This window comes from Entelurus aequoreus, linkage group LG28 (genome assembly GCF_033978785.1).
Source record: "Entelurus aequoreus isolate RoL-2023_Sb linkage group LG28, RoL_Eaeq_v1.1, whole genome shotgun sequence".
In the NCBI taxonomy this organism is placed as follows: domain Eukaryota; kingdom Metazoa; phylum Chordata; class Actinopteri; order Syngnathiformes; family Syngnathidae; genus Entelurus; species Entelurus aequoreus.
Window position 1 is genome coordinate 27,636,063 of NC_084758.1, and position 12,211 is coordinate 27,648,273.

At 30.9% G+C, this 12,211-nt stretch overlaps 1 protein-coding gene across 7 annotated transcripts in view; it reads left to right on the forward strand.

The window, feature by feature from the left end:
• Positions 1-12,211, forward strand: part of LOC133644987 (rho guanine nucleotide exchange factor 37-like) — a 69,081-nt gene that overhangs the window by 5,856 nt on the left and 51,014 nt on the right. For 3 of the 7 annotated variants that reach the window (XM_062039770.1, XM_062039772.1, XM_062039774.1), the window contains exon 1: positions 818-994. In XM_062039770.1, the coding sequence (XP_061895754.1) occupies positions 913-994 (82 nt within the window). In that variant the 5' untranslated portion in view covers positions 818-912. Of the gene's footprint in view, positions 1-364; positions 563-817; positions 995-12,211 lie in introns of those variants that run through there. The other 4 variants (XM_062039771.1, XM_062039773.1, XM_062039768.1 and 1 more) reach the window with 2 other exon arrangements.

Below are 12,211 nucleotides of genomic sequence, written 5' to 3' on the forward strand. Positions count from 1 at the left end.
TACAGATATATACTATCAGATATATACTATCATCATAATACAGTCATCACACAAGATAATCACATTGCATTATTTACATTATTTACAATCAGGGATGTGGAGGGGGTAGGATATGGACTGCAAGTAGTGGAGAGAGAGAGAGAGAAAGAGAGAGAGAGAGAGAGATCTCAGAAGGCATAAGAAAAAGTATCTGCATTTGATTGTTTACATTTGATTATTAGCATTTGATTATTAGCAATCCGGGGAGGGTGTTAGTTAAGGGTTGTAGCTGCCTGGAGGTGAACTATGAGATTGCCAACAGGTTCTTAAACTTTTTTTTTTTTTTGCTGCCGCCAATATCAATCTTGTGTTTGCCACCCCGCAGCACAATATGCACACAATGACCGGCCAACTGGGAGAAGATGGGACGTCCCACCATGCTTTTGTCCCCCGCCAGAGGAAAACTTCAATCGCCGTGTTTCTCCGCCCTCATTGGCCAGTTTATTAGATCCCTGAAGCCTGAAGGGAGGGATCCTCTCGCCGATTGGTCCTCGGAGCCGTCGGCCTATCGGATTTTGTCAGGGTGAGAGTGTCACTTCCTCTTCACACCGGCTGCTGCAGTCAATCAGCTTATTCAGCTCTTCTGTGTGTGTGTGTGTGTGTGTGTGTGTGTGTGTGTGTGTGTGTGTGTGTGTGTGTGTGTGTGTGTGTGTGTGTGTCGGTCATCCTCCCCCCTGTTTTCCTCCACCAAACAACCCTCCTTTCCACTCCCATCCCCCTCCCTCTTTGCTCACCCAGCCAAACACACTAGTGCCGTCACACACACACACACACACACGAGTGACTGAACACTCACACACTCCTACCACATGAAGCCAAGCAGCAGCAGCGTGGAGTGTGTGCGCGAGTCAGTGGAACAACTTAAACCTGTGTATGTGTGCTTCCCATGCAGCGGCGTCTCCTGTGCAGCAGATTCCAACAGGACAGTGGAGGATCAGCGAGTCTTCATTCCGAGGTTTGTTCTGCAGCTTTCACACACTCTGCTGCTGTTGCTGCAGTTGTTGTTGTTGTTTTGGCAGGTGGGACACACTTGTTGTTTCACATAGTTCTTCCTAGTGGACTGTGATGTGTTTGGTTAAATTCCCATATTTACACGTTCATGGAGGCCTGCTATCACTGAAGGACACTTGGTAGTCGAGAGATAATATTACTAACACTGACGCGATGTTGCCATTAAAATCACAAAAACAACCAGAACTTTTTACTTTATTATGCTAGTGGGGTGGGACATTTTGGGTCTACAGCTCATTTTTTATTGGGCTTCGGCGGGCGTAATGTTGACACTATATAACACAGGTGTCAAACTCAAGGGCCGGGGGCCAAATCTGGCCCGCCACATTATTTTATGTGGCCCGCGAAAGCCTGGAAATAATATGCGTTAATACAATGCTTAATCTTTTCTTACTAAATATATTTGTTCTTTCCCTTTTGACATTAAAAATCATGTACTAAATATCATTATCACTTTAAAGGCCTACTGAAAGCCACTACTGCCGAGCACACAGTCTGATAGTTTATATATCAATGATGAAATCTTAACATTGCAACACATGCCAATACGGCCGGGTTAGATTACTAAAGTGCAATTTTAAATTTCGCGCCGAAATGTCCTGCTAAAAACGTTTCGGTATGATGACGCCTGCGCGTGACGTCACGGATTGTAGAGGACATTTTGGGACAGCTATTAAGTCGTCTGTTTTTTATCGCAAAATTCCACAGTATTCTGGACACCGGTGAATCTTTTGCAATTTGTTCAGTGAACAATGGAGACAGCAAAGAAGAAACCTGTAGGTGGGAAGCGGTGTATTGCGGCCGGCTGCAGCAACACAAACACAGACGGTGTTTCATTGTTTACATTCCCGAAAGATGACAGTCAATCTTTACCATTGGCCTGTGGAGAACTGGGACAACAGAGACTCTTATCAGGAGGACTTTGAGTTGGATACGCAGACACGGTACCGTGAGTACGCAGCTGCGGCTTCCAAAAATTTGATCGCTTGCCCGTACGTGCGTGCCGCTATGTGCATCCCACATACGTAACTTTGGGGCACTTTGGGGAAATATATGTGCTGTATGAACTTTGGGGTGGTGAACGGTACTTTGGGCTGTGGGATTGAGTGTTTTGTGCGGGTGTTTGATTTGTATTGGCGGGTTATATGGACGGGAGGGGGGAGGTGTTTGTTATGCGGGATTAATTTGTGGCATATTAAATATAAGCCTGGTTGTGTTGTGGCTAATAGAGTATATATATGTCTTGTATTTATTTACTGTTTTAGTCATTCCCAGCTGAATATCAGGTCCCACCCGCCTCTCACAGCATCTTCCCTATCTGAATCGCTCCCACTGCCCTCTAGTCCTTCACTCTCACTTTCCTCATCCACAAATCTTTCATCCTCGCTCAAATTAATGGGGAAATCGTTGCTTTCTCGGTCCGAACCGCTCTCGCTGCTGGTGGCCATGATTGTAAACAATGTGAAGATGTGAGGAGCTCCACAACCGGTGACGTCACGCGCATATCGTCTGCTACTTCCGGTACAGGCAAGGCTTTTTTATCAGCGACCAAAAGTTGCGAACTTTATCGTCGATGTTCTCTACTAAATCCTTTCAGCAAAAATATGGAAATATTGCAAAATGATCACGTATGACACATAGAATGGACCTGCTATCCCCGTCTAAATAAGAAAATCGCATTTCAGTAGGCCTTTAAATATTATTAAAACAAGATTTTACGGTAAAAAAAACCAACAACTTGCAGCTCCGTTGCTTGAATTTTACTGCTAAAACAGTAACATTCTATTCAATTATTTTTATATGCTGTAAAAAACCCCCACTGCTTTTACTGTAAAATTGTGACTGAGCTGCCAGCTTTTAAAGTAAAATGTAAATATTTTTTTGAAGCTTATGTAAAAAAATGTGTTGTAATGTGTTATATATTTATATTTGTTACATATATATATATATATATATATATATATATATATATATATATATATATATATATATATATATATGTATATATGTATATATGTATGTATATATGTATATATGTATGTATATATATATATATATCTATATATGTACTTGTATGTTCATATATTACTCATTGTTAAAAGCGGCCCTCTGAGGGCAACCATAACTGCGATGTGGCCCCCAATGAAAATGAGTTTGACACCCCTGCTATATAATGTCATTTTTAATTAGATATAATATTAGGGCTGTCAAATTAACGCATGTGATTAATCACAACAAATTAGCATTAATCATGTACAAAAGCAGACATTGCTGTCTTAATGTGAATTATTATGATTTTTTGTTTGTTTTGTACAGCACTTTGTGTTTGCCACTTGCCTTTGTATGAAAAGTGCTATATAAATAACGTTTGATTTGATTTGATCTAAAGGGGAACTGCACTTTTTTTGGAACTTTGCCTATCGTTAATCATTATGAGAGACAAGAGAGTTAGAGTTAGAGTTAGAGTTAGAGTTTGAGTTTATTTCGAACATGCAAGCATACAACATGATACATCACAATTTCCAGTTTCTCTTTTCAACATGTTCGAAAAGGAGTAGGAAGAAGCAGAGCTTATTTAATCCTACCCCTTTTCTTTACATAACAGAAACTTTTTTTATTCACTTCCTGTTCTCAATTTATTCACAATAAACTCCATAGGTAATCACAATAAAAATAAATAAATAAATAATAGTAAGAATTTAATAATAATAATTGGTGAAGAAAGTCATATTTCATATGATGAGATAAGTAAGATTACTTTAAGAATGAATGAATGGATGGATGAAAGAAATTGAAAATGTTTGTCATGGTTCTTCTTCTTTGTACTTTGTAAACACTTTAAGTTTGAAGAGTTTCTTGAAGTGGATCATATTAGTACATTGTTTGATTGCTTTGCTTAATCCATTCCATAATTTAATTCCACATACTGATATACTGAAGGTCTTAAGTGTTGTACGTGCGTACAAATGTTTTAAATTACATTTTTCTCTAAGATTATATTTCTCCTCTTTTGTTGAGAAGAATTGTTGTATATTCTTGGGTAGCAGGTTATAGTTTGCTTTGTGCATAATTTTAGCTGTTTGCAAATTCACTATGTCGTGGAATTTTAGTATCTTTGATTCAATAAATAAAGGATTTGTATGTTCTCTATATCCAACATTATGTATTATTCTAACTGATCTTTTTTGTAACACCGTTAATGAATGAAGTGTACTTTTGTAATTATTTCCCCATATTTCTACACAGTAGCTCAGATATGGTAACACTAGTGAGCAGTAGAGAATATGAAGGGATTTTTTTGTCTAGAACATGTTTTGCTTTATTCATTATTGACGTGTTTCTTGCTACTTTATGTTGTATATTTTTTACGTGAGATTTCCAGTTCAATTTATCATCAATCATTATACCTAGAAATTTGGTTTCATTTACTCTTTCAATTTCTATTCCGTCTATTTGTATTTGTGTTTGACTTTCTCTTCTACTGTTACCAAATAGCATTATTTTAGTTTTACTAATATTCAAAGATAGTCTGTTTTTGTCAAACCATCTTTTTAATTTGTTAATTTCTTCTGTTATTATTTGTATTATCTCCTGTGTGTTCTCTCCTGAACAAAACGCTGTTGTATCATCCGCAAATAATACTAACTTTAAATCTTTTGTAACTTTACAAATGTCACAAGAACAAACGTAATTTTTTTTTAGGTTTTTAAAGATGATTAAAAACGATGCCGCTAATGGGAGTCATCGTTGTAGCCTTCAAAGTCCTCTAAAAGAACTTCAAAACCTTCCATTAACGTTTTATATATACATTGCAAGTATAAAGAAAATGTAGTAACAGACACGTTCATAACAATATGTAATATGTACAATATACACACTCCAAGTATATATATAATGTAGTAACAGACACGTTCATAACAATATGTAATATGTACAATATACACACTGCAAGTATATATATAATGTAGTAACAGACACCTTCATAACAATATGTAATATGTACAATATACACACTGCAAGTATATATATAATGTAGTAACAGACACCTTCATAACAATATGTAATATGTACAATATACACACTGCAAGTATATATATAATGTAGTAACAGACACCTTCATAACAATATGTAATATGTACAATATACACACTGCAAGTATATATATAATGTAGTAACAGACACCTTCATAACAATATGTAATATGTACAATATACACACTGCAAGTATATATATAATGTAGTAACAGACACCTTCATAACAATATGTAATATGTACAATATACACACTGCAAGTATATATATAATGTAGTAACAGACACCTTCATAACAATATGTAATATGTACAATATACACACTGCAAGTATATATATAATGTAGTAACAGACACCTTCATAACAATATGTAATATGTACAATATACACACTGCAAGTATATATATAATGTAGTAACAGACACCTTCATAACAATATGTAATATGTACAATATACACACTGCAAGTATATATACAATGTAGTAACAGACACGTTCATAACAATATGTAATATGTACAATATACACACTGCAAGTATATATATAATGTAGTAACAGACACCTTCATAACAGTATGTAATATGTACAATATACACACTGCAAGTATATATATAATGTAGTAACAGACACCTTCATAACAATATGTAATATGTACAATATACACACTGCAAGTATATATATAATGTAGTAACAGACACCTTCATAACAATATGTAATATGTACAATATACACACTGCAAGTATATATACAATGTAGTAACAGACACGTTCATAACAATATGTAATATGTACAATATACACACTGCAAGTATATATATAATGTAGTAACAGACACCTTCATAACAATATGTAATATGTACAATATACACACTGCAAGTATAAAGATAATGTAGTAACAGACACGTTCATAACAATATGTAATATGTACAATATACACACTCCAAGTATATATATAATGTAGTAACAGACACGTTCATAACAATATGTAATATGTACAATATACACACTGCAAGTATATATATAATGTAGTAACAGACACCTTCATAACAATATGTAATATGTACAATATACACACTGCAAGTATATATATAATGTAGTAACAGACACCTTCATAACAATATGTAATATGTACAATATACACACTGCAAGTATATATATAATGTAGTAACAGACACCTTCATAACAATATGTAATATGTACAATATACACACTGCAAGTATATATATAATGTAGTAACAGACACCTTCATAACAATATGTAATATGTACAATATACACACTGCAAGTATATATATAATGTAGTAACAGACACCTTCATAACAATATGTAATATGTACAATATACACACTGCAAGTATATATACAATGTAGTAACAGACACGTTCATAACAATATGTAATATGTACAATATACACACTGCAAGTATATATATAATGTAGTAACAGACACCTTCATAACAATATGTAATATGTACAATATACACACTGCAAGTATATATATAATGTAGTAACAGACACCTTCATAACAATATGTAATATGTACAATATACACACTGCAAGTATATATATAATGTAGTAACAGACACGTTCATAACAATATGTAATATGTACAATATACACACTGCAAGTATATATACAATGTAGTAACAGACACGTTCATAACAATATGTAATATGTACAATATACACACTGCAAGTATATATATAATGTAGTAACAGACACCTTCATAACAATATGTAATATGTACAATATACACACTGCAAGTATATATATAATGTAGTAACAGACACCTTCATAACAATATGTAATATGTTTTATATACACACTGCAAGTATATATATAATGTAGTAACAGACACCTTCATAACAATATAAAATATGTACACTATACACACTGCAAGTATATATATAATGTAGTAACAGACACCTTCATAACAATATGTAATATGTACAATATACACACTGCAAGTATATATATAATGTAGTAACAGACACGTTCATAACAATATGTAATATGTACAATATACACACTGCAAGTATATATATAATGTAGTAACAGACACCTTCATAACAATATGTAATATGTACAATATACACACTGCAAGTATATATATAATGTAGTAACAGACACCTTCATAACAATATGTAATATGTACAATATACACACTGCAAGTATATATATAATGTAGTAACAGACACCTTCATAACAATATGTAATATGTACAATATACACACTGCAAGTATATATATAATGTAGTAACAGACACCTTCATAACAATATGTAATATGTACAATATACACACTGCAAGTATATATATAATGTAGTAATAGACACCTTCATAACAATATGTAATATGTTTTATATACACACTGCAAGTATATATATAATGTAGTAACAGACACCTTCATAACAATATGTAATATGTACAATATACACACTGCAAGTATATATATAATGTAGTAACAGACACCTTCATAACAATATGTAATATGTACAATATACACACTTCAAGTATATATATAATGTAGTAACAGACACGTTCATAACAATATGTAATATGTACAATATACACACTGCAAGTATATATATAATGTAGTAACAGACACGTTCATAACGATATGTAATATGTACAATATACACACTGAAAGTATATATATAATGTAGTAATAGACACCTTCATAACAATATGTAATATGTTTTATATACACACTGCAAGTATATATATAATGTAGTAACCGACACCTTCATAACAATATGTAATATGTACAATATACACACTGCAAGTATATATATAATGTAGTAACAGACACCTTCATAACAATATGTAATATGTACAATATACACACTTCAAGTATATATATAATGTAGTAACAGACACGTTCATAACGATATGTAATATGTACAATATACACACTGCAAGTATATATATAATGTAGTAACAGACACGTTCATAACAATATGTAATATGTACAATATACACACTGCAAGTATATATATAATGTAGTAACAGACACGTTCATAACAATATGTAATATGTACAATATACACACTGCAAGTATATATATAATGTAGTAACAGACACGTTCATAACAATATGTAATATGTACAATATACACACTGCAAGTATATACATAATGTAGTAACAGACACCTTCATAACGATATGTATTATGTACAATATACACACTGCAAGTATATATATAATGTAGTAACAGACACGTTCATAACAATATGTATTATGTACAATATACACACTGCAAGTATATATATAATGTAGTAACAGACACCTTCATAACAATATGTTATATGTACAATATACACACTGCAAGTATATATATAATGTAGTAACATACACCTTCATAACAATATGTAATATGTACAATATACACACTGCAAGTATATATATAATGTAGTAACAGACACGTTCATAACAATATGTAATATGTACAATATACACATTGCAAGTATATATATATAATGTAGTAACAGACACCTTCATAACAATGTTATATGTACAATATACACACTGCAAGTATATATATAATGTAGTAACATACACCTTCATAACAATATGTAATATGTACAATATACACACTGCAAGTATATATATAATGTAGTAACAGACGCGTTCATAACAATATGTTATATGTACAATATACACACTGCAAGTGTATATATATTATGTAGTAACAGACACGTTCATAACAATATTTAATATGTACAATATACACACTGCAAGTATATATATAATGTAGTAACAGACACGTTCATAACAATATGTAATATGTACAATATACACACTGCAAGTATATATATAATGTAGTAACAGACACGTTCATAACAATATGTATTATGTACAATATACACACTGCAAGTATATATATAATGTAGTAACAGACACCTTCATAACAATATGTAATATGTACAATATACACACTGCAAGTATATATATAATGTAGTAACAGACACCTTCATAACAATATGTAATATGTACAATATACACACTGCAAGTATATATATAATGTAGTAACAGACACCTTCATAACAATATGTAATATGTACAATATACACACTGCAAGTATATATACAATGTAGTAACAGACACGTTCATAACAATATGTAATATGTACAATATACACACTGCAAGTATATATATAATGTAGTAACAGACACCTTCATAACAATATGTAATATGTACAATATACACACTGCAAGTATATATATAATGTAGTAACAGACACCTTCATAACAATATGTAATATGTACAATATACACACTGCAAGTATATATATAATGTAGTAACAGACACGTTCATAACAATATGTAATATGTACAATATACACACTGCAAGTATATATACAATGTAGTAACAGACACGTTCATAACAATATGTAATATGTACAATATACACACTGCAAGTATATATATAATGTAGTAACAGACACCTTCATAACAATATGTAATATGTACAATATACACACTGCAAGTATATATATAATGTAGTAACAGACACCTTCATAACAATATGTAATATGTTTTATATACACACTGCAAGTATATATATAATGTAGTAACAGACACCTTCATAACAATATAAAATATGTACAATATACACACTGCAAGTATATATATAATGTAGTAACAGACACCTTCATAACAATATGTAATATGTACAATATACACACTGCAAGTATATATATAATGTAGTAACAGACACGTTCATAACAATATGTAATATGTACAATATACACACTGCAAGTATATATATAATGTAGTAACAGACACCTTCATAACAATATGTAATATGTACAATATACACACTGCAAGTATATATATAATGTAGTAACAGACACCTTCATAACAATATGTAATATGTACAATATACACACTGCAAGTATATATATAATGTAGTAACAGACACCTTCATAACAATATGTAATATGTACAATATACACACTGCAAGTATATATATAATGTAGTAACAGACACCTTCATAACAATATGTAATATGTACAATATACACACTGCAAGTATATATATAATGTAGTAATAGACACCTTCATAACAATATGTAATATGTTTTATATACACACTGCAAGTATATATATAATGTAGTAACAGACACTTTCATAACAATATGTAATATGTACAATATACACACTGCAAGTATATATATAATGTAGTAACAGACACCTTCATAACAATATGTAATATGTACAATATACACACTTCAAGTATATATATAATGTAGTAACAGACACGTTCATAACAATATGTAATATGTACAATATACACACTGCAAGTATATATATAATGTAGTAACAGACACGTTCATAACGATATGTAATATGTACAATATACACACTGAAAGTATATATATAATGTAGTAATAGACACCTTCATAACAATATGTAATATGTTTTATATACACACTGCAAGTATATATATAATGTAGTAACCGACACCTTCATAACAATATGTAATATGTACAATATACACACTGCAAGTATATATATAATGTAGTAACAGACACCTTCATAACAATATGTAATATGTACAATATACACACTTCAAGTATATATATAATGTAGTAACAGACACGTTCATAACGATATGTAATATGTACAATATACACACTGCAAGTATATATATAATGTAGTAACAGACACGTTCATAACAATATGTAATATGTACAATATACACACTGCAAGTATATATATAATGTAGTAACAGACACGTTCATAACAATATGTAATATGTACAATATACACACTGCAAGTATATATATAATGTAGTAACAGACACGTTCATAACAATATGTAATATGTACAATATACACACTGCAAGTATATACATAATGTAGTAACAGACACCTTCATAACGATATGTATTATGTACAATATACACACTGCAAGTATATATATAATGTAGTAACAGACACGTTCATAACAATATGTATTATGTACAATATACACACTGCAAGTATATATATAATGTAGTAACAGACACCTTCATAACAATATGTTATATGTACAATATACACACTGCAAGTATATATATAATGTAGTAACATACACCTTCATAACAATATGTAATATGTACAATATACACACTGCAAGTATATATATAATGTAGTAACAGACACGTTCATAACAATATGTAATATGTACAATATACACATTGCAAGTATATATATATAATGTAGTAACAGACACCTTCATAACAATGTTATATGTACAATATACACACTGCAAGTATATATATAATGTAGTAACATACACCTTCATAACAATATGTAATATGTACAATATACACACTTCAAGTATATATATAATGTAGTAACAGACACGTTCATAACGATATGTAATATGTACAATATACACACTGCAAGTATATATATATAATGTAGTAACAGACACCTTCATAACAATATGTAATATGTACAATATACACACTGCAAGTATATATATAATGTAGTAATAGACACCTTCATAACAATATGTAATATGTTTTATATACACACTGCAAGTATATATATAATGTAGTAACAGACACCTTCATAACAATATGTAATATGTACAATATACACACTTCAAGTATATATATAATGTAGTAACAGACACGTTCATAACGATATGTAATATGTACAATATACACACTGCAAGTATATATATAATGTAGTAACAGACACGTTCATAACAATATGTTATATGTACAATATACACACTGCAAGTGTATATATATTATGTAGTAACAGACACGTTCATAACAATATGTAATATGTACAATATACACACTGCAAGTATATATATAATGTAGTAACAGACACGTTCATAACAATATGTAATATGTACAATATACACACTGCAAGTATATATATATAATGTAGTAACAGACACCTTCATAACAATATGTAATATGTACAATATACACACTGCAAGTATATATATAATGTAGTAATAGACACCTTCATAACAATATGTAATATGTTTTATATACACACTGCAAGTATATATATAATGTAGTAACAGACACGTTCATAATATGTTATATGTACAATATACACACCGCAAGTGTATATATATTATGTAGTAACAGACACGTTCATAACAATATGTAATATGTTTTATATACACAC